This window comes from Leptinotarsa decemlineata, unplaced genomic scaffold, assembly GCF_025532065.1.
Source record: "Leptinotarsa decemlineata unplaced genomic scaffold, Ldec_3_MD MMD2_tig00000882_RagTag_RagTag, whole genome shotgun sequence".
NCBI classification, from domain to species: domain Eukaryota; kingdom Metazoa; phylum Arthropoda; class Insecta; order Coleoptera; family Chrysomelidae; genus Leptinotarsa; species Leptinotarsa decemlineata.
Window position 1 is genome coordinate 4,051,194 of NW_027412556.1, and position 27,268 is coordinate 4,078,461.

Below are 27,268 nucleotides of genomic sequence, written 5' to 3' on the forward strand. Positions count from 1 at the left end.
AAGACACGCCTAAAGAAGCCATTGTATGGCGAAACAGGTATTGCGTTTTTGTAAAAATGTTTAGTGAAAATCACTAAATATGAAGTTATAATTATAATGATTAACTTAAATTATGAAATGCTTTGATGTTATATCAAAGCAGAAAAGAAAATTTCCAGCCTCTTTGATGTCCTGCTTCTGTTATCCATTTAGTGCTTTCAAAACCGTCGGTCTGGCAAGTATGTCAGCTATATGTCATCTGATGTGTCATTTATTTAGTGGAAGGTTTGCCATTTACGAATATAATAAGATTCACCAGAATAGAATGATTCAATATGTGTCGGATGTCAAAACAAACCTGAAACACCTGGCTGGATAGCCCTGGCAGCTGAAGCCATTAATGGAAAATAAAAAGAAGATAAATAAAACAAACTTCAATTTTCTCTAACCACAATTAGAATCGGATTTGTGATGTGAATACAATTTTTTGCATAAATACTACAAAACAGCTGCATTTTTGAAACCAGTGTACCGGAATTCTTTTTTATTCAAAATATGAACCAACAAGTAGCTATTTTGACAACGTAACGTCAAATTCCGTTTCAAAACCAACCTTACGCTAGTTTTGGAGCATCATGAATACGTTTCAAATCATAGTAAATGTGACGTCATCGTTTCAACAGAGTATTTGAATCACAGACGAATACGTTTCGAATACAAGAGCGCCAGAAAACGCCTCTTGTATATAAATTATAAGGCTTTATGACAATTATGGTTGCTTTCATTTCTCATGTCAAGTTACCTGGATATCTGTTGAGATTATTGAATACTGTCGGGCCACCTCTTTCAGCCTCCTTGTGGAAAGGGTTATTTTCTGCACTCATCACACAGTATACTATTTTTAAATATATTGGAAGGTACATGCATTTGAATAATACAAGTTACTTATACATTCAGACAATATAATATGGAATGGTTACGGTACTGCTATAAAATATTTTATAAAAATAAATATGTATAAATCTGTAAAAGAGACTTTGCCTTCTAAATTACTAACTGTTCATGTTTTCATATTCTAGAGCAGTACTACTGATCGTTATCTAGTTTTCCCGTTCAGACTGCTTGTTGCACAAAATATGTATCAAATTTCGACTAGAATGTAACTCGAAGACGAAAATAAATAATTTATATATAATCAGGAATAGTATCTTTCAACTTCACTCAATAATTTATCGAAATTATTTTCATCTATTATTACGAATTTTTTAGCGGCCCGGCTAAAATAGTAGATTTCGCCAGTGTATATATCAAACCAAAGTGCATGAATGTGTAGTTCATGCTTTTCCAATCTCTTTTTCAAGAATCCATAGCTTGCGATATTTTGTAATTGTTGCAAAGTGTTTATTTGTGACAACTTATCTTCTATATTGAATTTATTTTCTGGGTCGATATAAGCAACGAATTTCCGTAGAGGTGTTTCTGCCTGGAAAATGAGTGGTTTAGAGTAATCGGTTACCTCCAACTGTTGAAACTTCTCCAAACTTGATAACGCATGTGTGCACAGCCAGGCTCTGAGAGGTGAGATTCTTCGATTATCCTGAAATTTTTTTACAAAAACTAATTTTCCTACACATATTCAACAAAAATGTGCATATTCATAGATAATATTAGTTGTTTCAGAAGTTTTGCCCGTTTAAATTAATCTACTTTAAACTATAATTTACTTATTAGTAAATTTTAATTTGATCCCAAAGCTGTAGCCACTTTGGTAACTTTTTAGCAGAATAATCCCATTATTCCACTCAGGTGTGACAGCACTGGTTTTACGAGCGTAGCCCTAGTTACTGAAGCCATTGAAAGGAAAAAAGAAGAAGTATATACGTCAATGGCGTCTGTCAAAAAAATGAAGTTGAAAAATATAATGAAATACTTTTTTATTTTTACAGTTTAAAAAATAATTATTTGAAAGATTTCGTTGTTTTTCTTTTGTGATAAGGAATAAATGAACTGCATTTGAACTATGTAATGTATTCATTTTGTAGTATGCCTCCATATAAAAAAATATATTCAACAAGTACTTTTTTGTTTTAGAATAATACTTGTTGGGTAGATCCTATTCCGTGGAAATGTGGGAACCTTTGAACTTAGCAGAAAAAAAGTTCAATGCAGAAACTACTAGACTAATCGGAGAGGCTCAGTTACATCGATTTGGTTCTTTTTTGGAGAAATACCATGAAGAAACTACAGTCCAAAAAAGCAAATTCACTAATGCGAATAATGTCACGGCACAAATTGTTTCAGTTGATGAGCATGTCTATAAGAATGAAATTAATGCACATTTAGTTCATTCTGATAATAAAATGCTGAGTCGTATCATTGCAAGTTTGGGAGGGGTCTGCAATGAAATGAACATGTTAGTAGAAGATGCAGAGGTCCTGTTTCCACATTTTATTCTATATGGCAATTCTGTTGAAAAAAATTCTAAGCACTTATCAATAGGTAGGATAATAGAACCCTTACAACAAATTCACTCTTATGTCAAGAGAGTCCAACTTGTGGTAGTTTTAACACTGAAACAGTTGAGTGCACTTTTAGTGAAAAAAATATATACAACTAGTAATACCTCTGCATTTCCCGATGTGTTGCACACAGTTGGAGATGTTTTGATATGTCTGTTGAAATTGGACCATCTTTTAGATTCACAAGTTCTCAAAGACCATTGGTTTCTGTACCGAAAGTCTGTCAAGAATATTCTGCATTCTAATAGAAATAGTTTTGATCGCAAACAATTAACCTCTTTTGATAAAAAACTGCAGCAATTTGAGAACGATTTGTTGATGGGGCACATCTTGAAGTCGTCTGTTGAAAAATGCTTAGAAGAAAAAAGCTTTTATTACCAAATGAAAAATTGTAATTTGAATCAGGAATTTTATGCCTTTATAAATGCCTTATTCAACGAATTAGAAAAGGAGGAGGAAAATTCTAGTCCTCAGTTATGGTGGAAGCTGAACATTTTTACAGTTTTCTATTTTACTATATTTGAAAATACTGACAAAAAGTTGTTGAAGAAAGTGTTGGACATTAATAGAAAAATATCTGCTTGTACGCTGATTGGTAATATTATGTGGTATCCAGAACAATTTCTTCTGAAACATATTCACTCTTTAGAGAAACAAATTGATGAGAAGGTTATTGAAAACCACAGGTTGAATTTGATTAATGCTAGAAACACGAATTATCCAAGGGAATCTATTGTTTTATGTATGCAAGTTTGCTGTTTCTTGATGGAAATGGAAAAAATAGGCAAACTGAATACGAATACTGTAAAGGTTAGAGAGTTACAAATTATTGTCACGGCACTAAATGCCGGATTGAAACTTGCTAAAAAAATTAGCTACTCAATCATGACAACCTTGAACTTGCACGCAGACAAGGATTTGCCTCTAACGAAGTCCGTAATATTGGCAATTTGTAGGCTGATAGAAATTTTGAAATGTATTCCAATAATTTTCAGAAAAAATATGATAATGGTCACTTATATAATTTTGTTGATTATTCAGCACTCTTCTCACAGGGCCCTAGGATTACTTGGTAGTATAAGAAAACAATTCACTCAAGAAAAATCCTACAGTGAACGCCAGTTGGATGTTCTGGCATCGCTAAATTTGTGTGAGCAAGTACTGAAAGGACCTGTAACCAAACAGGGTATCTTGGTGGCAAATCTAGCATTGTCAGCCAGCGGTCTTTATACAAGCACTTTGGCAGAACTCAAGAGTGTATTAAATCAATTAGAAATGTTGTCAACTGTTTCCAAGACTGTCAAAGAAACCAGTAATTGTTTCTTTTTATATTGGCATCAGAATTACATGTTGCCTATATATTTTTCAAAACTGATTGCCTCAAAAAACGACCTTTCCAGGTACTACCTATTCTTAGCTGCACTTTCTGATTTTTCCGTCAAATCTGATCCCAGAGTCAACGACGTATCAAACCAGATAATACACGAAAACTTTTATAAGCCCGTTGAACAAGTAATTGAAATGAGTTTGAGGCTTCAAACTCATTTACATCTACAGCTCCCACATACAGATCCTTTTGAAAACTATTTCTCCATCAATTTTAGTAAATATCCACCAGCCCCAATGAATGACGGTTATAAGTGCATAAAAAATGAAACGGAGCATCATTTGAGCACGGTGTTTTATAATTTAACTTCAGTCGTACTACATGACTGGAAAACATATGGGGAGATGAGAAGATTGGCGAATATGCAGTATGGGTTAGATACTGTAGATGATAATCTTCCGATGCAGACTTTGGAACAAGGTCTGGACGTTCTAGAAATAATGCGAAACATTAATGTCTTTGTCAGTAATTACTTGTATAACCTGAATTCACAAATTTTCATAGAAAGAAATAGTGAGAATAAACATCTCAATTCAATCAAGATTTCCCAAGTTGCTAATTCCATCCGTACTCACGGAGTTGGCATAATGAATACGACTGTTAATTTCACTTACCAATTCCTGAGAAGCAAATTTCACATTTTTTCTCAATTCATATATGATGAACACATAAAATCCCGATTAATCAAAGACTTGAGGTTCTTTTCCGAGCACAAACACGAGTTGAACCAGATGTATCCTTACGAAAGGGCGGAAAAATTCAATATAGGTATCAAAAAATTAGGCCTGAATCAGAACGGGGAGAGTTATTTGGACCTTTTCAGAAATGTGGTGACCCACATAGGAAATGCCATGGGTTATGTTCGTTTAATCAGATCTGGAGGAAGGCGTTGCCTTGCGGAAGGCGCCTGCTTCATTCCAGATTTGAAAAAGGAATATTTGAAAGAGATTATACAGAAAGAGGAAATGCCTGATCTGTCGAAAAATGCCGCTACAGGATTGTTAGACAATTTACAAATGTTCTTGGACAATATGGAAGATGCGACAGAATATTTCAAACTGCTGGTTAAAGTATTTGTTCCCGTGCTCAGGAATAAAAACAACATTCACTTGAAAAATTTCTATATCATAGTGCCTCCATTGACAATAAACTTCATTGAACATTCCCTGAATTGTAAAGAGAGAATAAATAAAAGAAACAAAGCAGAATACACGTTCACAGATGATGGTTTCGCGTTAGGCTTGGCTTACATCATTGAAATATTGAATCAAGCAGAACAGTTGAATAGTTTACACTGGTTTCATTCAATTCAGAGAAAATTCAAGAATGATCGAACTCGAATCAAGGAGCAAATCATTCAGGCTGGTAACTATGATAATAAACTGTACCAGACTTTAACATTAACTGAGAAGAAAAATACTTTGTATGAAAGGGAGTTCCAACTTCTTTACTACAGTTTCAACAGTGCCAGACTGTTTTTCCAGACTTAATTGAATAGCCAAATTGTAGAACATTTTGATTATTCTCCTAGAGTCTGTGATTTTCACTCTAACAAATGCATCTAAAATACAAATTCGTTCACCGATAGTTGAACGAAAAAATTTCTCACTTTCAAATAGCAGATTTAGATGAATAAAAATGAAATAATTTGAGTGCAATAAATGAAACGGAGGAGATTTTTCAAAGCATGGACAAATATGATATATTTGTAAGTGGTAAAGTACCTACTGATGTGGTACAAAATTGGTCCTTTCTTTAAAGAATGTGATACTTTCATAGAATAATTGAAATTTTTAATAAAGTTACCTTCTTGGTTATGCATATATTCACTTATGCTAATAATTGATTCATATATTCAGAATTCTGGTTTCAAATAGTTTTTTTATTAATAGGAACATTCAGTTTTGTTCGATATAAGATATAATCAAATATCTCCCAATATACATTTATTAATTATAGTCTTTTCATTCGATGGATCAAGGTTTGCCAATTTATTTTGTGTTGAAAACTGCCTTAATTATTGAAACAATATTGTATAACTGGAAAGAACTTTGAATTTGGCTCTTCAATTCTAGCTTATTCTAAAACGTTATAATTGCTAGTAGAATGACAAGTATGAAACCAATTTCGGAAAAAATAAAGGCAAACATATACCTTTTTTCAATAAAAGTGTATAAAACAATCATTGTTAATATTTAATCTGTTTTTTTTTTGTAATGATTTATACTACTGTTTTCAGTTCCTAGAATATTATGAATTATATGTTTAATAAAAATTTGTTTTTGCTCAGTTTTTTTGATTACCGTCGTACGGTCAATTAGACGTACCTATGTATTATCTTGAAGTTATGCGCTGCTTGAGAGGAGCAATACGAAGAAAACGTCCAGTATCGCGGAAAAACAATTCATGGCTTTTGCATCACGATAATGCACCTGCTCACTAGTCATTGCTTGTTTGTGATTTTTTGGCCAAAAACTACACTGTAATCATGCCTCAACCACCATATTCACCAGATTTGGCACCATGCGACAGATACCTGTTCCCTAGATTATAGAGACTCATGAAAGGACAACGTTTTGCGACGATTGAAGAGATAAAAACTGATTCGCTAAGAGAGTTCTAGGGTTTTTTCAAAAAACCAAAAAAAAACAGGTTTTTTGTTTAAACTAGGTTTATTTGGTTTAAACCAGGTTTATTTGATACATAATATTATAAGCCTAAATACTTGAAAATTAATAAATTATTTTATATAACAATATTAATAAACAATGAAAGAAATTATTAACGACAACTTTTATTTTCATTTACACACACAAAAAATTAATTCAACAAAAAAAACACCTTCAAACGTAATAATATTCAAAATAATAAAGTTCGAAAATACAAAAATAGAATTTATTATCTTCATTTGCGGCAGATGTATTAAAAAGATAACAAAATGAAGAAAAATTCAAATACTACTAGTGTAAAATTACAATTGTTTTAATTATTAGAATAATTTAAAATATAATTATAAATTTAAATATTAAATTTTTATTTGTTTATTGAGCTGTAGTTTTCATTATTAGAATACTATCAAGAACATAGAGAGAAGAACCCAGTAAAGGAACAAATTTTTTTCTTGAAAAACCAGTTGGTTTGAACCATGGTTTCAAACATGTTGGTTTAAACCTGCCAACGCTGCCAAAAAGTTCATAGAACTGCTTAGAGGATTGAAAACAACCCTTGCACAAGTGTATTAATTATATCTGAGGGGGCTACTCTGAAGGCGACAACATAGAAATTAATGAAAAAGTAATTTTTTTTTGAGAAAAATGAAAATTCTTATTTTTTGAACAGACCTAGTATGTGTCAACCGACAATGTGGCCAATATTATTTTTAAATAGCCCTGTTTTTTACTATTGGCATTCTGCTTTTATATGTGAAGTTTGAGTAACACCGACATATAATTAATATATTTTCTCCACTTTCTTTTGGATTTCACTTCAAATCTTATTAATAAATTGTTCCAAACGATTAATACTGCGAGAGATTTCTAATCAAAACACCCTAAATTTACGTCCACAGCACTTGCACCGGTTTTCCTTAAAAAATGAATGAATGACCGAGCTTAACAATGTTCAATCCTTATTATTGAAGTATAAGATAAAGTAAAAGTTTGGTATTTCAGATATATTTTATAACCTTATGATTGATTTCTAATTCGAATAGACTTAGTAGAACTCAATTGGGCTAACTCTCAGCTTACGTTAATCTCGGTAATAATAATGAAATGGGACTTTTGCTTACCTTGGATGCAAAATCCACGTTTTGTAATTTGTGCAGTAAGTTCATGGCTTTGCAATCGCTATGCCCGCACACAATTATGTGCCTTATATCATTGACCACACAACCCAATTCTAGTGCAGCTGGTTCATTTGTGGTCAATTCATCCAAAAAATGTTGAGAATGGGGAATTAAATTGCCAGCATTCCGTACTGCAACAGAAGTATTTAATAAAATGTGCTGTAACGATTGTTAAAAGAAAAACATCAATGAAAATAACTAATGAAACTTCAACGAGGGGACATAAATTCAACTGAACATTTCATATTAGAATGCAAATACACATTACTAAAAAATTGCATGAGATACAGAGTTGAATGGAACGGCTAAAACTATCGAGTTTTTATTAATTTTTGAAAATAACCTCGTAAAAATTGAGTATTTACCACTAAAAACAATTTTTGAATGGGTTTTCAATGATGTGTGACACGTGGCAGCGGGTTGCCTACATTTGGTTATATTTAAATGCCTTTTTCTTGTAGCCGAGATATTTTCATCTACAAAAATTCGCTGGTATGTAAATAATTTCATAATTGCATTTTAAAAACATGGTTTCTATGTCTCAATTATTTCTATGAAATATCTATTTCTATTGAAATATCAGTAAATCATCGATAATGCATCATTGTTCCATATTCAGTTCTCTTTTCTGAAAACAAGATTCAGGATGATACAGCCTTCCGAAACAAAATCCTGAACGAGCCCCTGACACAATATCTATATATTCAGTTATAATTGTAAGAAATTTGATGATATGAACAACCATAACAAGTACAAAGTACACCGTACTTTGTTTTCATAACGTAGTTTGCAAGTTCAGTATAGTCGTATAAAAAAAATATCTTCTACGCCTCTGGACAACGTACTCAATTCAATAGTATATATCACCCTAACGATTTTCATAATCGTTCATTCACCTTGGAATTCGTAATATCGACGAAATATGACATGATTAGCCAAATAATTTGAATCAGTTAATGACCGGTTAAATTGTCAACCAATGGTTGTCAAATATGTTTCAAACGGGCCAATGAGTGAATAGGGTTTTAGCTCTACTGTGAAATAGGCATCATCGCTGAATCAACTTAATGGTCTACTTCACGATTCTTTATTTGAATGTGGAGCCTTCGAATCAATCAATCAAAACTGGAAATCAACTCACCAATGAACATATCCCCCACATTTGTTTGGGTAAATCTTGTCGGAAGCATCCTGCTGTCAATACAAGTGAAAAATACCGCCTTGGGCTAAAAAAATCATCAATTACAATCTGCGCGCGCATATTTCCTATGTTGTTGAACATAAACATTATGGCGACACGTGGTGTCCTTCATATTTATGTTATTACTATACTTACTTTAGGATTATCTTTTACTTGAACGAATTGTTTGACCATATTTTCTTTGATATTACTTCTATATTTCATTATGCCTTTGAGTAACTTATCCATGGTTAGGCTTAAATAAATTGGATCAACAAGTAGTTTTCCCCACCACCATTTGATATCATCTGGCAATGAAGGTTCAAAGAAAGTGGTCAAGTCTGATGTAATTTATGAAACAAAAATTGATTTCATTGCAAACCATCCTTCAATACAGATACGTTGTATATATATTTTTTTGAATTTCGTTTTATTTTGGTACTGAAACGTGACTAATATACTAGTGAATCCTACAGGGTGGACCCGTTTGGGACAAAAATAAAATGATTCCGCTATTATTTCTACATAAAGTGGACATTTGTAGTATCATTTTATTGTGTAGTTCTAGCTACCTACTTATTTGATTTTTCAAACAATCAAGTTCCAAAATTGCTTAATTTTGACCAAAAAACCGTCGCATGAGCATCGCTCAGGAATTGTTTAATGACGTCAACGGCTATTCAGATTTGCTTAAAAAGGTCATAACTGGTGACGAATCATGGGTATATGGTTACGACATCGAAACCAAAGTCCAATCGTCCCAATGGAAGAGCCCAGGAGAGCCAGTACCAAAAAACATGCCAATTTCGATCAACTGCCAACTTTGAGTGCAAACATAGCTAGTATCATGACTTGGGGACGAGGGAGATTACGACCTGGTCCTCGAGTCATGTAAGTAGAAATCTAAATGAAAATGGCTCCAAAGCAGGAGCCGAAACGATGAAAATTACAGACGCGGTTCAACCCGGACAACAGTACATCATATATATCTCCTATTTAATTATATGCGAGCGCTTTCGACAACTGGTCGTGCTGTCGTCATCAAGGCTCTACTCAAATACACGTTCAGTTTCCATATACAGTGCCTTCATTTCAGTACTTCGTTTCGCAGGGAGAATTTGCCGTAGGCAAAAAACATGTCAATTTAGATATCGAGGGGGAAGTTTAAAACCAGTGCCAGTGGTATTTTAGGTTTAACCCCCTTACCTCTAGCTACCCCATCTTGTAACACATCATTTAAATATCTTAAAAATCCTCACTCAACCCCGTTTAGAAAACTGAAACTGATACAACTGCCGCAATAGATGTTCCAATAACATTTATTGCAGCAGTTGTATCGCCAACATCATATGCAGGAATAACTTCAGTGAAAAATCCTGCACTGACACCTGTCGGATATAATCCAACGCCCTTCATGGTATTAGCCAGGGAGGTATTTGTTTTCTGATAGGTGTCAGTCCATTAACCTACAGTGTAGGTAGTTGAGACTGGCCTGAATGAATTGTTCCTTTAGATGATTTGATTTATAGCCAGTCTTCAAGTATGCCCACCGACTATATGTGATAAATTAGTATGGTGATACATACATACTTCAATATATGTATTCGCAGGGTTTGTACTAAGTTAAAAAATTAAATACCAATAATATAACCTTTTTTATGTACAATCCAAGAATACATTTTCTTCACGGAACTTACTCATTTTGGATATGAGGACATTATAGAGACATATTTTTTCCAACATAAAATTATATAATTAATGCTCTATGAATTAAATGGTAATTACACAGAACAAGTTTAAATTTACAAACAAAATTTTTACATAAAGAGCTTAATTCATCAAAAAAATATTGTTCTATTATATTGTTTTCACACAGACCACAGCCTTAATGTGAATTTATGCACTCTCAATCAACAACTAAGAACTAACAGCAAAGAACAAGTATTAAAAACTATAGCATTCATGCGTTTTTGATGAAAATCCATAATGTGTCTAGAGTATAGACACACCTGAAGAAGTTATTCTATTGCGAAACACGTGATGTGTTTTTGTGAAATTGTTTACTGAAAATTTCACAGTTTCTTGAATACCATTCAAAGAATTTCTAGAATGACAGATACATCAAAATGGACAATGAACTAGAACTCAAAATCAGCGAAATATTTTATACACAATGGATGTCTTCAAATTTGGAAACGACTAGGTTAGGTTATTCCTCATTTCTTCTTTTTGTTTTCCAACATGGTCCAATCTGTGATCATTTGCTTAAAAGCTGCACACTAAAGAGAAAAATTGTACGATCAAAGTAGGAAAGTTAAAAATTGGCCAATTTCTACTTCTTACTTGATTAATTTTTCTGCACAAACTTATCCATTGTTGAGCTTATAATTGTCACTTCCTGATTGTTAATTGTTACTTGCTAATCGAGCTTGCATAAATTTACCTTTAGTTACAGGGCGGTCATGGGGAAAATGAAAATCATAAAAATATTTGGCACAAAAAACTGCATCATATTTATCGACTAACGCTTGAATTGGATACTTTTTCCAGTTTTTCAAAATGTCTTCTAGCAATTCTGATGTTAATTAATGTTACTTCTGATGGAGTTTGTGGATCTGACATGCAAACCATAACGTAGGTATTACTAGTAAACATGTCAATATAAGCTGCAAAAGCCGAATTTCTAACTTCCATACTCTGAAACTGAGCTGCCAACTTTGAACAGGATAATTTGAATTGCTTGATAATATTTGAAACCTTTTCGAATCTATGAATATCCCTATGATGTTTACGTTGACAATGAGAAATCACAAGGAAAGTTGCTTTCTCAAATAGCAAGACTTCATCGGCGTCAACAATATCAGCAAATTGTTGTAAACTATTTTCTAATTCTTTAACATTTGGAATCAGCATGTAAACTATACTAGACCAAGCTCTATATAAAGTTTCATCCCAAATGGATGTTCTGAAGCAAGTACAGTCCAACGGACGAGATAGCCTTTTCAAGTCTGACTCTCTCTCCTTGAAAATTATATCTCTCTGATCTTCTGCTACCAAATCCATTTTGTGAATGAGGCAGAATATTTTTGCCTCTGGCGAGTTTTGTAGAATTGCTTCCAAACACGTCTGATAGTAGTGCATGTCTCGTTCCAGTTCTCGACTTTCCACATCAAAAACATAAATCAGTACCTCTACATTTCTGAAGATATTATCCCTTTGTGATACGAAATAATTTTCCATAAAAGCTTCTTGTCCACCACAGTCCCATAAGTTGAGAACAAGGTTTCCGAGAAATCTCACATGAGAATGTTCAACATCAACTGAAAAAATGTAAATATGTACACTAATAAACAACTACCAGTTTGGAATAATCACTTGTGGCTCCAAGTCTTCTAGTGTCTCTTGCAATATAATTTGCAAAAATAATGGACCTCATACTAGTTTTACCAGATCCGCTTTTTCCATTAACAGCACCTAGAAATTATAAATATTAAATAAAATCCAAATGATCAATAGTATACATGCCTTTTTCTTCATTTTGAAAAATTCTAGATCTGATCAGTTTTCAGATTTTCTGATGCAGAAGAGAAAATAGTAAATTATTTGGTAAACAGTATTGTTATGTTATTTAGGAAATCTCAATTGTGCCTAAACTGAGGAGAAAATAGTGACCAAAATTGATTGAAAATACCCACACCGCCCACTTTTCATTTTCTTCTTGTCAAACTTGTCATTTCTGACCTTGCGCTTGCGCAGTTTCCTATTTCTGCCATACACAAAAATGATTGTGCATGGCAGAAATTTTTTATGAGTTTGTTACGCCGAAGAATAATCTATCATATTTTCATAATTCTATTACTTTGCTAGTGTTTCCTACTGTCAGAGTCGGAAGTTGAACTGCGATTAATATTTTCAATTGTCGTTCTGGGAAAGTTTAGGTGACTCTATTATTTTAAGCTAGTATTTCTGCTTCCTGTAACTCATGTTCCGTATTTAGAAGTCTTGGAGTCTTGGGCACAGAACACCCTAACTACACGTTCTGTGTCTTGGGTATCTGGTTTTCTGTCTTACGTTGCCAGTTTATAGATATTTAAAATGTCCATCTAAATCCTTGCCGATAATCTGTTGATAACCTTTTTTTAATGCCAACTCCATGTCTATCACCTCTATTCTTAACCATATATTGATTCGAATCCGTTCATTAGGATCAAATGTTATTAAAACTATAGTGAAAATCATACAATAAAATGTATTAAATAGTTTTAATATGGATTTTCGACAAATATCGGCCAGTTCTATTCAATTATCAAATGTTTATGCTACTGAAGCTTTCTTTCTGAATCTATCAATTTTTTCTGTTATTTCTTTAATCGGATTGTCAGATTCTGATAATATACAGATTCAACTCTTTCTCAAGGCATAATAATTCCACAATGAAGGCCTAATGCTTGTTTTGGTTCACCTTCGTTTTTTTTAAACAGTGAATAAGACAAACTTTTTGCAATATTTTGATTTCTAAACCAGTGCGTTGTTCATATACAAACTGAATATATTATCATGAGAAAATCCTTAGATTAGGTAAAAGAGGAGAAAATCCGACTATAACTCTCTATTTCAAGTTGTTGTTAGGTATGTTTTCAGAGTAATGATATAAAAAATTTTTTATTACTCTGAGGGTATGTTCGTAGTTCGTAAACTTCTCAGTTTTAGAATCATGACACAGAACCACGGAACACATTATCTCTACGAGACTTGATTGAGTGAAATCCCTTTTTTTACATAGACGTACGCTACCGAATTCTCTCGTTTTATTCACCTAGAAAAACAGTGGGTAAAACAGAGACGACCCACTAAACGTTCGGGGATTATCAGTTTAATGATGACAAATTGACAAGATGGTGGACCCTAGTAGAGGAGTTGAATTTTGATTGGAACATGTATTTTGTTTAAATATCCATCAATATTTTTACAGTCGTAGTAGTCTTTTAATAGGGCTAGAACTTGTTCAGTGAATTTTCGAAAAATAGTGCCTGTACTTATAAAGTAAGTAGGAAGATTTGCAGCTTTTTTCAATCGTCTGACGCATACCGGCGCGCCCATGAAAACATTTTTTGTTCTACACTGAATATTTTCTGTTTTTTAATCAGTATAAAAAATGAATAAAGGAAAGTACCGTGTTTCAGCTAAAATGTCCTCTGATGATGAAAAACCCCCTGCACCTCCTGTTCGCTTAACATCGAACAGGGGGACTGATCTGGTAAACAGCTCTATAGCAGTAGATAGGCCTCTTCCCAAAGAACCCGATGACATAGACAAGAAAAAGAAAAACCCCAAATCAAAGAAGACACACAAGTTATCAACGTATGCCTCAGACAAACCTAATATATCTTACCCAACTAATTTCGAACACACAGTACATGTTGGTTTTGATCCAATATCAGGAGAGTTCACGGTGAGTATTCAAATATTTGTCCTTCCGATTTTGTGTTTGTAGAGTAGATGCTTGTTTTCTCATTAATTTATATTAACAAATCAAATTTTGTTACAAGCTGCCTTTAAAAGTAAGTAAACGGGCGTTATATCCAAGTTTTATTTAGTTGCATTTAGAAGTTGGTATTTTCTTTCGATTATTATTATGCATGATTTTTCTTAGTGCAACTGGTCCATCTATTATACATCCATACATATAATTTTTTCAATAATTTTCATTCAGAAAATATTGGGTGAAAGTCCTCTTCTTTTTAACAAATTCATTCCTTTCCACAACCAAATGCACAAATTCAACCATTTAACAAATTTGAATATTTTTTTATTTTGAAAAATAAGTTGTGAATGGGAAACAATGAATATATTAAACTAGTTTGTTTACAAATATGTACATTTTTCTTTTACTATTTACTATCAGGACTATTTTCTCACCATTTTTTATTGCAATAATAGGTTGTCTATTTGATCAAAAAATTATTGTTAATTTTATTATATCATTCAGTTAGTTCCGTAGATATTGAAATTCTTCATAAAAGAAACATGCTTATTTATCAAGTTTTTAAACCCAAAGTATATCCAGTAAATATCTAACTTCTCAATGACATGATGAAAGTGAATGGCACTTTGAAAGGAACTTGTTCATTGGTTCTGTTGGCACCGTTACAAAATTGAATTAGAAATTGATGAGTGCTTGTTAAATTCATATGAATATCAAAAGATGAGGAACACCACCTTGTATTATCGTTTAGAATTACCTTCCTCAATTGATTTTTATAATAATAGTTTGTGTAATGTATCATTTGAAAGAAGGTTCAATTAAGAACAAAGTACCATTTATATGTTGATAACCCAAGTATTGGGTCAGTATATTCAAAACATAACATATGATGGAAAACTTGAAAAAAGCTAACTTTTTGGCATCCAGGGTAAAGAAAGCTAAGTAACACTTGAAATTTGTCAAAATAATTTTCTTTTCTTGACTTTTTTGTGATATTGCCAAAATATGATGAAAACTCTAGTGAAATGACAATTTCATTTAGTTAGAAAACTTGAAAACTGAGCTTTTTGGATCTAGGGTGAAGCTAAGTTAAACTTTTGAAATTTGACAAAATATTTTTTTTTATTGACATGGACTTTTTGTGATACTGCCAAAAAATAATGAAAACTCTAGTTTAATGACAATATCATTTAGGTTAAGATACCAAAAGTAGCGATATATTTTAAGAGTTTCTACAGAGTTCTTCGAATACCCAATTTTATGCTAGTTTCGACTTTTGAGTGGCCGTATCTCTAAAAAAAAAAAAAAAAAAAATGGTGCCCCAATTTTCGATTTGGTTTATGGCAGACAGAAAGTTTAATAAAAATGTTTTCAACACCTACCAAGACTTGTTCAATTTAATAATTGGATTTAAACTATACTGTACCATATTGTGATAAAGAATAACTGAAATAAATTGAAAGGTGTATTCAAAACAACCTTGTCCTCATTCTGAGTAACAATTTTTGAAAATAACATTTTGTGTTATTTATTCCATATGAACACTATAGTAACGAATAATAAAATACCTAATACATTAATTTTCTGGGATCACTCTGAACGTAAGTTTAGTTTATTGAATGTTCTAATGTACATTAACATGAACTGTTATTGCAAAGTATATATTTTGTTTTAGGGGATGCCAGAAGCATGGTCTCGTTTATTGATGAACTCCAACATAAGTAAGCAGGAACAAAAGAACAATCCCCAAGCTGTGTTAGATGTTCTAAATTGGTATGATACTAGTTCTAAGGAAACCCCAAATACCAAGTATATGACTAAGACAGCAACAACACATTCAGGTGGTAAGTTGAGTTTTTTAAAATCAGAAGCTTTTGATCATACCTGTACAGGACACATATAGACGTAGATACAGTCGGACTGAGTCATGATCATGACCGGTGAGAAGAATCCTGAATCCAAATTCAGGACCGTATTCAGTTAGTGATGGAGTTTAAAAGTAAATTGCATAAACACCGACCCAAACTTTACGCAGATACAATTTCTCCCGCTTGCCATGACTCAGTCCGGTAGCTGTACCTTATCTGATTACCTGTTTGAAATATGTTTTTGTGTTCACCAGCTGCCCCTTCCCCATACGAAAGACAGCCCTAAAAAGTACTAACTTGTTTGAGATAAGGATTAACGAGATCTCACCTTTTAACACGCAATTCCTAGCATTTTGACGAAAACGAATTCAAACAAAACAAGAACTTTGAACTTCATTTTTCAAGTAGAAGAGATTTAGAGAAAAGGTTGATGATGTAGTGAAAGTAATTTGTCCCGTGTTTTTTTAATTGTAAATTTTGAACCCCAAGTTGGGAGTTTTTTATAAAGACAATAAGAAGCTTACAAAACTCTTGACTTTAAGGTTTGTGCCATGAATGGCTATGCCTGTTGGTCTTAAAAGCAGATTCAGCAAGATAATAATATTATATTCCTTTTGAGGCTAATTTAGGTGATTCTTTTTTGATATATTGTGGGTAAATACTAGGGGAATTTTACTTTATTTTTACATTTTTGAGAAATCTCACTGAAGTTATTACAAGAAACCATCAGATCCTCTTAAGAAAAATAGTGAATTAAGTATATTTCAATTTTTTCTGTACATGAGAGGAAGATTGAAATTATTTTTCAGTAAGAAAATACGAGTAGATGAATTATCAGGTTACAAATATACTTCTCAAATACTACAAATTGCCCCAATGTGTAAACCTGTACATTTGTGGGAAAAATTGGGTTTTGGGAAGAACTAAAATGTTTTATTTCATCTTTTGATCTATTAACCAACTAAATAAAGTTTCCAGTTTATAACCCCAAAAATTGGTTGGTGAAAATATTGACCAAATTCTGTTGAATCAAATTCGGAATAACGCTGGTGGTGAATTTGCTTAAAAAAAAATTGGATACGTAGATCATTATTTTGTTCACTGCTACAAATTTCCGTGTTGGGCAGGTCCTTCAATTAATTATTTAATAATGATAGAATATGACCTTCTACCTAAAAATTTGACAAAATAACAGCTTTTTATATTTGTTGAACTAACTAAATGAATGTATTTTTGATTAATCTGTCATGTACTAAAGGGGAGATTGAAGTTTACTGAAGTTAAGCTAAAAAAAATTAAGACCTACCGTCCTCAGACTTTTTGAAAAGAATCTTGGCTTTTTACTTCTCCGTCATTGAACAAAAAATGTAGGAAACTTTCAAAGAAAGGATAAAAGAAACTACCCAACTACAATAAAAACTCTTTTCAAAGATGTGTAGAGCATACACAGAAGTTTTTTTTAGAAACAAACGGGAAGAAAAAACCTTTTGTAGTATAAACCGATTGGGAAAAAGTGATTTTTATGTAATTCAATGTTCATGTGAAAGTAGTCGTTTCGAAAGAGGAACTTGAGAAGGAAGAAACTTCTGTGTATGCTTTACACAACGTGATTGTTGAATGAGTATTGATATAAAATGTCACATGGAAAACAATTATCCTTAATGGTGTACTTCAAAGTTTCGGGACAAGATACTTGTCTCAGCACCGTTTTGGATAACATTACAAGTTGAATCACTCATTCCTTTAATAACGTTACGACTATGTCACCGGAAGAGACAAATCTGCATACATTGATAGTATGTTTTATACACATTGAACAATATTACAGATAAAGACTTCTATGAATGAACTATATGTTTTCATCAAGAGTATTTATTAGTGTCCGACCGAAACTGGTTTTTACAACCGAGACCGAAAACGAATTTCGGCAACGGTCTCAGTTTTGGCCGAAACCGAAACTTCCTTACAAGGATTATATTTTGAGGGAAAAATAAAGAAAACGTTATTATAATCAGTCAGTCTCTATTTTTTTTTCTTTAAATCATAATGTTATGCAGTCTTTGACATTTTTACTTATTGATAATCAACACAACAAACCCTTGTTAAAGAAAGAATATTAATTGCACTTTAAAAATACTTAAAATAGGTGAGGTGTTTATTTGAGTAGGTGTAGATCCTTCTTTTGAATATTATTGATAGTTTTTCAAAAATATTGAACATAAAATTACTTATTTAATTTGTTACCTATTTTATCACAATAGGTACTTGATATTTATGTAAAAAAACAAAGTAATTCACAAAGTAAGTCACGACATGTATGAAATTCAACGCGCCGAACATGACCGATCACAGCGCGGGAACTCCCGAATGCAGTATCGGTTTCGGTCGTAGTTTCGGCAGGTTTGCCGCCGAAACCGAAACCCGTTTTTTTACCGAAACTCAACCGAAACCGAACTTTCGGTCGGACCCTAGTTTTTATTGTAATTATTTTCTTCTTTCTTTGGAAGTTCTTCACATTTTTTTTTAGTGACGGAGATTTAGAAAGCCAAAATGCTTTTATCCCAAAAAATTATCAAGGTCGAGTTAATGTAGTGGTATCTCATGAAGTACTTGTCAGAAATTTGATTTTTGACACAGTTTTTCATTTAGAAACTTGAAACATGCATTTGCAGAAAATACAATCCCTTCTGACCAAGATGTAGATATATTAATCTTGAGCTAGACTCGTATGAAAATAAACTCGTAACTATGACCTATGAATGAAATATTCAATGTGAATTGAAATAAATTTTTGAAACTGGAAGATTTGTATTACATATACTGAGTTTAGTAACTTTTCTAACTAATGCAGGTTCCACCCTTAGTAGAGTTTCAAGTTCAAGTCCGAGTAGCACCACTCCAACAGAGGCGGAGGGTGGGCAACAGCCTTATCATAGTCCTGTACACGTAGTTAGTTGTGAAATTGAAGAAGAAGTTCCTCCACCTCCAGTTGCCAGCAGACCTGAACGTACTAAGAGTATTGTAAGTATTTTTTTCTGGATTCAATAAAAAGTGGTTCTACGAAAATGAATTTCAGTATACGAAACCAGTAGAAGAAGAACCAGAACCAACAAATACAATTGCAAGTACGAACACTCTCAGTCCTTCGAATTTAACTCCTACACATGCTGCCAACTCGAATGCCACAAGTACTCCATCACTTCCCGTACTCGATAAGAACAAAAACCAAGCAGGTCCTGAAATGTCTAGGGCAGCCTCAGAAAAACGGAAAAAGAAAATGACTGATGAAGAAATTCTCGAGAGGTTGCGAAGTATCGTTTCCGTAGGCGACCCCAATAGAAAATATACAAAATTAGATAAAATCGGACAAGGGTGAGTTGGATGGTCGAAAACTTCTTGCTATTGAATTATTCAGTTGACTGCCAATTGAATAGTATTCTAGTAACGTTGAAAGGTTCGTTATAATGTTTGGAAACCAGTAAATTTTACTGAAGAAATGCGAGTCAAGTATCTGAGTGAAAACAACTACTTTCCCAACTAGTGACGTGACATATATTTGGGTTTATTCACATATTTTAAAGCTTCTTGTAAAAAATTTTGTTTTTCACTTTTATATGGAAGGATTTTGAGCTGCATAAAATGAGTTGTGCCACAAGTTTATAATGGGACTCATCTAGCGACAGGAGTAGGTCGGGATCTTCCTCAAAGTGTAATTTCCCAATTATTTAAATCGTAAATTTGAGATAAGCTTCCTAGTTTTCGCTATAATCAAGTATTTGATTCAATATGTTTCCTTGATTTTCTTATTTGTTAAGATGAGGTATTTAATCACTCCTAGTTCATGATAGCGATTGACAAAAAGTTTGTTTAATTATATCACAAAGTAAAGACAACATGATAAAAATTGCAATTTCGTGAGTGACATGAAAAAGTTCGAGTCACATGAACAAATGAAAATGTAATGATTTGAATCTTTCTAATTTCAAAAACATATAGCAGCATGCAAAGGAATTTTTTTTTCCATTCCTCCTTTTTGAATTTACTGAAAATTTTTAGAACAATTTCAAGTGCTATAATATGTATTCGAATAATATAATAATATATTTATTTCAAATAGGCGTCAAACATTTTAAAATTGGATAACAAAGTCACAGTCCAACTTCTTAACAATAAAATATGTATGCTCGGAATTTCCCAAGCATCCAATAAATAGAAAAATAACAATGTAAATTACAAATACTAGATATATATGTTATTATAATATCAACGTTAATGTGGATGTTGTATCTTCAAATAACTAACAAGTCTTTTTTTGAATGTCATAATAGATTCGCTTTGTTTTATCTCAAGCGGAATGTTATTGTAGTCCAACAATATCATTGTTGTATATTTTTAGGATGTACCTTATTTGAATAAAGCTTTCTTACATAATATCAAGCTCAAATATCTTGGTAGATTCAGCTGAATGTACACCACCTTGTTTTAGGGCATCCGGTACTGTATATACAGCAATAGAAACGGCAACCGGAATGGAAGTAGCCATAAAACAGATGAACCTATCACAACAGCCTAAGAAAGAATTAATCATAAACGAAATACTAGTTATGCGAGAAAACAAACATGGCAACGTCGTTAATTATTTAGACAGTTATCTAGTTAATGAGGTAATTTGAAAAAAAATCTTTGGTTATTATTATTACCAACATATATTCAATAGGAACTCTGGGTTGTGATGGAATATTTACCAGGCGGTTCCTTGACTGATGTAGTTACTGAAACCTGTATGGACGAAGGACAAATTGCGGCTGTGTGTAGGGAGGTTCTTCAAGCGCTCGACTTCTTACATTCGAACCAAGTCATTCACAGGGATATAAAGTCTGATAATATATTGCTGGGACTCGATGGGTCGGTCAAATTGAGTGAGTATTCTGCAAATGCTCTCTTACATGTTTACTGAACCTCTCGACTTGTAGCTGATTTTGGCTTTTGCGCTCAAATAAGTCCCGAACAGTCGAAAAGGACAACCATGGTGGGAACTCCGTATTGGATGGCTCCAGAAGTGGTTACAAGGAAGCAGTATGGTCCCAAGGTTTGTACAACATATTTATAAGATGTACTGGAGGTTTAGACAGCAGGTTAAATGCAATTTCTTTTGAACACCATGATATAACAATAATAAAAGAAAAAAATAAGGTATTCCAGAAACTGTGAATAAATCCAATTTAGATTTTACCGAGTTCAATTTTCCTCTTTATGAAAACAGGTTAAAACACACAAAAAATTGCGTGCAAGAAATATAGATTCTGAAAACTATATTACCACTGATCCTTCGAAGTTCTGGTCTTTTATAGAGAAGAAAAGAGGCCACTCGCGGATTTCCGAAATTCTCCACTTCAATAATGTAGAGAACAATGATCCAAGAAATATTGTTAATGGCTTTACGACATTCTTTAGCAGCGTCTACACAGACTCTGATACACAATGCAATATTAATGAAACAGCAACTTCCAACAAACCTGTAATTAGTATAAATTCTGTGAATGAGAGCGAAGTTATAACAGCTTTAATAAAGTTGAAGGATAAATTTACCAGTGGCTACGATAGAATCCAAAGCTTCCCAGTCAAAGATTGTACTCGTACCAAACCACTATAAATCATATTCAATTTTGCTTTAAAAAACGACCACTTTCCCACAAGTTTGGAAAATGAGTAGTCATTCCGATTTTCAAAACAGGTGAGATAAATCACATTAAGGGCTTTGAGATATGTATCAATAATAGAATATCTCCCCATAGTACAAAATATAATAATTCCTGAACTACATGGCTTCATCGCGAAAAAAATCTACTATAACAGATCTAATAACATTTACACAAACAATAAGTTGTGCTTTAGAAAATCAGCTTTAGGTAGACATAATATATACAGACTTCTCAAAGGCCTTAGACCAATTGGACCACACCATACTCAATGAGATTGGTTTCGATTCAAATCTGTTGAAATTCTTTTATTCCGATCTCATGAATCGGCTCCAGTTTGTTGAATACAGAGGACACAAATCTGATGCATACATTGCTACTAGTGGCGTTCCACAGGGAAGCAATCTAGCTCCCCTTCTATTCTCCCAGTTCATCAACGACATAGGATTAGATATAGATAATGAAATTCAATTTGCTGAGATGATATGAGGGTATTTCGTGTCATTAGAGTCACAACGAAATACTACATAATGATTTGAATAAATTAGCTCTCTGGTGTTCTTCAATCTTTCACTCAATTTAAGATCTACAGAATCTTCCTCATTAGAAACAATTAGATCTGGCGTTCCACAAGGGTCTGTCCTAGGTCCAGTTCTTTTTCTATTATATATAAATGATTTGACAAGTATACATATATCCGGTAGATTCACTTTATTCGCCGATGATACTACCATCATCTGGCACAGTCCGTCTCTCCAGAATTTAAACAAAATAATCATTGAAGATATATCCAAAATTTCCAAATGGTGTGAGTGTAATATACTTTCTTTTAATATTAAAAAAACAAATCTAATTACTTTCAAATGTACGCTTAATGATATCAATATTGGAGTAAGTAGCATTGAAAGTAAGGGATATACTAAATACTTAGGACTATTTATTGATGGTAAGCTAAAATTTGATGAACATATTTCAGCATTAAGGAAAAACATATCATCTGGGTGTTTTGCTGTTAAATTGGTAGCCAAGGAATTAGACTTGCATTCGGCAAAATTGATTTATTATTCTTTAATCGAATCCCGCCTGCGCTACGGTATTGCATTCTGGGGAAGCTGCAGTAGTTATCTCTTTAATAGTATTCTGGTTTTACAGAAACGTGCTATACGATATATGTCCAAAGCTAATTATCGCGACTCTTGCAAACCTTTATTCAAACAATTCGGAATTCTAACAGTAATGGCTTTATACATTTTTGAAACTGTTACATTAATAAAGAAACATATTGATAGATTTGGGTCACCCCAAGTTCATTACACTACTAGACAAGACAATAATATTAAACTTCCGAGACCGACTTCCACTTTATTTAAAGATTCATTCATTTACAATGGATGCAAAATATTCAATCATTTACCTGATGAAATTAAAGACATTATACCTCTTAAGCAGTTCAGAAAAGCTGTAAAAAATATTTTGGTTGTTAGACCGTATTACCACCTTGAGGAATATTTCAGTGACACGCTATCATAGTTGTACTATTCATACTCCAAAATTCTTAGTAATAGTTCATTTTTAAATATTCGTAAAGCGATATAGTGGTTTAGGTATATGATTCATAATTTCACACATTGTTATCCAGGTTGATATACATATATATATATAATATATATATATATTTTCTCTCTTGTAAAAATTGACTCAGGCTTAGGACTTTATTGTGTTTTTAATGTATGTACTATGCATGTGTATGTCTGTTGGTGTGTGTGTACACACACCTTGTACTGATTTTAATATTTTATATGTATTATTTTGCACTATTTTTAAGCTTTGTAACCATGATTTATCATGTATACAATAAAGCATATTCTCTCTCTCTCTCTAAATATACCACGTTCTGTAACTAACTTACCACTATCGGCCACAATTGTTCGATAAATAATTATTTACTGGTAAAAACAGACAGCTGTGAATATTCTTTTGAATATTCCATGAATGTATTATTACTATTATGTATATATTTCTTATATTCAACACTTTCAGTCCAAAATTGTATACTGTGTACTGTAATTGGGTCTAGTGCCTGTTTGGACAATAATTTTTTTTTTTGTTTTCAACAAAACTTGTTCAAAGAAGAGTTTAAAAAGCATTTTTTTTGCAGGTCGATGTTTGGTCTTTAGGTATAATGGCAATTGAAATGATAGAAGGTGAGCCTCCCTACCTGAATGAAAATCCACTTAGAGCCTTGTACCTCATTGCCACTAATGGGAAACCTGAAATTAAAGACAAAGAGAAACTGTCGCCCGCTTTTCAAGATTTCTTAGATAACTGCCTAGCTGTGGAAGTTGATAAGAGGTCGTCTGCGAAAGACTTGCTGAAGGTGGGTGGAAACCGTATTTGTTGCTCGTGGGATAATACAGTGTGAATGATTTTTATTCAGTATATCGGTGGGACTCCTCCAAAATGGTTGTACACTGGTGTAGCGACTCGTTTAGAATTTTCATGCGAATCTGTCGACCTATACTTAATATCATCTGAACATGAAGTTTTTCCGAAATAACGTTAGATGCCCATTAATATTGTTGTTCATGTGACTGTAGTGTAGTGTTTCCGGGTTTATGAATTTGGATGGTTGTCCTTCAGCTATTTCCCTACATAATGCCAATAGGGTCTCAAAGTTAGTTTAATTTTTGGCAAAGCGGTTTCCTAGGTCTGATTGTCTCTCCTTCATAGGTTTCACTTTTGTAGTTCTATAAAGCAGTGCGTGTGAGGGATTATGTAGTATGTTTTGAGGGTGACGCATTTTGGTAATACTCCTTAGTGTAGATATTTCAGCTTTTTGGAGATTTTTTAATGCAGGATTACGACAACTTGAATAAATTACATGTGCATATTCAAGAAGTGAACGACAGATACTTTTATATATTTTAGTTGCAGTTTTAGTGTTGATTCCTCTTTTTTTAAATGTCAGACTCCGAAAGTGTTTTCCTCTATCAATGCATTTCTTTTTATTCATTTTTGTATGGCTGTTCAAGTTCATTTTGTGGTCAATGTTAACTCCCAAGTATTTTACTGAATGCCTGCTTCTTACTATTTCGTTGTTGATGTTTATTGTTGGTAGAGTCTCTGAAGAGTTGTGATGAAAAATGAACCCTAGCATTTTGAGAGACTTATTAACAATGACTGACATAATATCACAGTACCAGACGTTTTCTTCATGCTCCTTGCAATTGAAGCATAACTTTAAGGTAATGCTCTTTATTGACCATGTGGCAACAACTTCTGATGCAAACAGTGAGCAAAACCTTGACATTTGATCGACTTGTCTTGCTTTTTTTGGACTTGGCTCTCCTGGCTCTTCTTGCACTTTGGTTTCGATGCCATAACCATATACTCATGATTTGTCACCAGCTATGACCATTTATAGCAAATCTGGATCGCCGTTGACGTCATTCCACAATTCCTGAGCGATGCTCAATAACCTTCCTTTCCCAATATTCAGTTCTTTTTTTATCGGCAAAATTTACAAAGTACGAAGTTACTGGTAAACAAAACTGGAAGTTTGCTCTTTCCACACTTGTATAAAGTTCTTCGATACAATTTTAATTTTTTCAGATTGTGAAAGGTGAAAATATCCAAAAAAGTTAATGAAAAGATATTATTCAAGTTGATACAAAGTATTTATACTGTACTTACTAGAAAATTGTAATTGGAATCGCTCCTTAATAACTAAACGATTTTTTTTCAGCATCCTTTCTTGAAACTTGCTCGACCTTTGGCTAGTTTGACTCCTCTAATTTTAGCAGCTAAGGATGCAGCAAAACAGCACTAGCCCTTGCGTTGAAATGATTTTGAAACTTGTGTGGAATTTTATCCATGTGTCAGACTATATCCCATGTTACTAGAAGTGCATCATTTTATATTAGACCTTGTATTATATATGTATAGGTAGTAATAGTAGAATATGATTCAAAGTTTTATATTACCGCTTTGCAGTTCTAGTAATATAGGTTGTTTTATAATTAGAAATATAAGCATTTAATAGGAAAGTTCAGTTGGAGTAAGCAAAATTTGAAGTGGTCTCAAAAGCAGTCTTTCAAAATGTAAGTTCAGGCCGTGCGGAAAGTCTTTCTTTCGTAAGTATATATTAACCATAAACTTCAGGTTTTGAAGTGTGAATTTCAAGCATTTTGTTTCAACCATCTGAACTTTCAATTACATTATATCGACAGGAGACTGTGCCTAATTTAAAGATGATCTCGTATGACGAGGTTTCGTTTTATTTATATATATAATTTTAAAATGTTTTGCATATAGCTGTCTGAAATGCTGTCTTCTGGTATAGATAGTCGAGAGAAAAAAAGATATTTTCATAGCCAGATCACCGTATCATGTGATATTTGATAATTAATCACTGAAAAGCCAAGTGATAATACCTTTAAATTGATTGAAGTATTTGAATTTTATTCAGACATTTTTGTTTGTGTTGTCTGTGTGACTCGTAGAGCAATAAAGATCTCGAGCGAACTTTGATTCCCACACACTGGTAGTTTTGTAATTCGGCAGCATATTTTATTTATACTCTTTTTAGCGACATTGTCACCAGACTTAATGCTACTTACGTGTGTGCTTGTTCAGCGTTAGTTTTCTGAAAGAAACATTTTTATTGATTGACGCGTGTGCCAAAAGTTGTATTGGTTCTCTGACAGCTTGACAAGAGAAAAACTCATTTTTTGTTTATTTTATAATGTCTGGATATATTTCCGAGTTTGTACTGATGTTATTTAAATTATTAGACATGTAAATATATTATTTTCGAGCTTTATCAATTGATATAAAAGTATTTTATACATTTATTTGTATTCGTATTTAGCTACAAGTGAATAAAAAAATATTTGAAGACTAGTAACACGTTTATTTTCAAGTTCATCTGCATTTTTCAGTTAAGCCATAAGAGTCTGCTGTTTTTCAATAACCTTGAAAAAGAAGACGTTTCTAATAATTTGTTCCTTGTTTCCAGAGAGCTTAGAATGTTCACTAGGCCTAGGGCCGCTTGTCGTTTACGAGGAGACTCCAGTTAGTTAACGGAAACAACAATTTCAACCTAACCTAATCATAGATACCTACTCATTCAAATAAGTTGGTAAATAATGTTTCACCATTATTCGTTCCATTGGCTTGGAATATCTCAACTTTTTATTTTTAATTTTTGTTCAATTGTTCTATTTTTACTTGTATTTTATTTCACCGTTACTTGATTTCAGGTTTTTTTTGCTTTATATGATCGTTATTTTCAGCTATTCTATT

General features: G+C 32.8%; 4 protein-coding genes across 5 annotated transcripts; 2 read left to right on the top strand and 2 right to left on the bottom strand.

The window, feature by feature from the left end:
• Positions 1-924: 924 nt before the first annotated feature.
• On the bottom strand, positions 925-10,412 carry CAHbeta (Carbonic anhydrase beta). Its single transcript, XM_023158331.2, has 4 exons — positions 9,069-10,412; positions 8,874-8,958; positions 7,676-7,863; positions 925-1,576 (listed from the first exon to the last, which is right to left on the bottom strand). Exons 1-4 carry the CDS (start codon positions 9,159-9,161, stop codon positions 1,175-1,177), a joined length of 768 nt encoding a protein of 255 aa, XP_023014099.1. The 5' UTR covers positions 9,162-10,412; the 3' UTR covers positions 925-1,174.
• SWIP (Strumpellin and WASH-interacting protein) lies at positions 1,848-6,174 on the top strand. 2 transcript variants are annotated; one of them, XM_023158330.2, is made up of 2 exons: positions 1,848-2,001; positions 2,071-6,174. In XM_023158330.2, exon 2 carries the CDS (start codon positions 2,106-2,108, stop codon positions 5,373-5,375), a length of 3,270 nt encoding a protein of 1,089 aa, XP_023014098.2. In that variant the 5' UTR covers positions 1,848-2,001; positions 2,071-2,105; the 3' UTR covers positions 5,376-6,174. The 2 variants fall into 2 exon arrangements, with proteins under 2 accessions (XP_023014098.2, XP_074030934.1); XM_074174833.1 differs by having other exon boundaries at positions 1,852-2,006.
• A 136-nt stretch (positions 10,413-10,548) lies between the features above and the next one.
• RagA-B (Ras-related GTP binding A/B) lies at positions 10,549-12,648 on the bottom strand. Its single transcript, XM_023158328.2, has 3 exons — positions 12,438-12,648; positions 12,288-12,386; positions 10,549-12,232 (listed from the first exon to the last, which is right to left on the bottom strand). The coding sequence occupies exons 2-3, from the start codon at positions 12,346-12,348 to the stop codon at positions 11,427-11,429; spliced, it is 867 nt and encodes a 288-aa protein (XP_023014096.2). The 5' UTR covers positions 12,349-12,386; positions 12,438-12,648; the 3' UTR covers positions 10,549-11,426.
• A 1,109-nt stretch (positions 12,649-13,757) lies between these two features.
• On the top strand, positions 13,758-26,866 carry Pak (serine/threonine-protein kinase PAK 3-like protein). Its single transcript, XM_023158327.2, has 10 exons — positions 13,758-13,955; positions 14,096-14,364; positions 16,073-16,241; positions 19,117-19,286; positions 19,342-19,637; positions 20,752-20,929; positions 20,983-21,184; positions 21,239-21,354; positions 24,123-24,341; positions 25,710-26,866. The coding sequence occupies exons 2-10, from the start codon at positions 14,101-14,103 to the stop codon at positions 25,791-25,793; spliced, it is 1,698 nt and encodes a 565-aa protein (XP_023014095.1). The 5' UTR covers positions 13,758-13,955; positions 14,096-14,100; the 3' UTR covers positions 25,794-26,866.
• Positions 26,867-27,268: the final 402 nt, after the last annotated feature.

Coding starts and splice junctions, on each gene's coding strand:
- SWIP (XM_023158330.2), top strand. CDS start 2,106: ATGTGGGAACCTTTGAACTTAGCAGAAAAAAAGTTCAATGCAGAAACT.
- Pak (XM_023158327.2), top strand. CDS start 14,101: ATGTCCTCTGATGATGAAAAACCCCCTGCACCTCCTGTTCGCTTAACA. Junction 14,365..16,072: donor CAATATCAGGAGAGTTCACG/GTGAGTATTCAA, acceptor ATTTTGTTTTAG/GGGATGCCAGAAGCATGGTC. Junction 24,342..25,709: donor CTGCGAAAGACTTGCTGAAG/GTGGGTGGAAAC, acceptor ATTTTTTTTCAG/CATCCTTTCTTGAAACTTGC.
- CAHbeta (XM_023158331.2), bottom strand. CDS start 9,161: ATGGATAAGTTACTCAAAGGCATAATGAAATATAGAAGTAATATCAAA. Junction 7,864..8,873: donor TGTGGGGGATATGTTCATTG/GTGAGTTGATTT, acceptor CTTCTGTTGCAG/TACGGAATGCTGGCAATTTA. Junction 1,577..7,675: donor ACGTGGATTTTGCATCCAAG/GTAAGCAAAAGT, acceptor AAAAAATTTCAG/GATAATCGAAGAATCTCACC.
- RagA-B (XM_023158328.2), bottom strand. CDS start 12,348: ATGAGGTCCATTATTTTTGCAAATTATATTGCAAGAGACACTAGAAGA. Junction 12,233..12,287: donor TAGAAGACTTGGAGCCACAA/GTGATTATTCCA, acceptor ACATTTTTTCAG/TTGATGTTGAACATTCTCAT.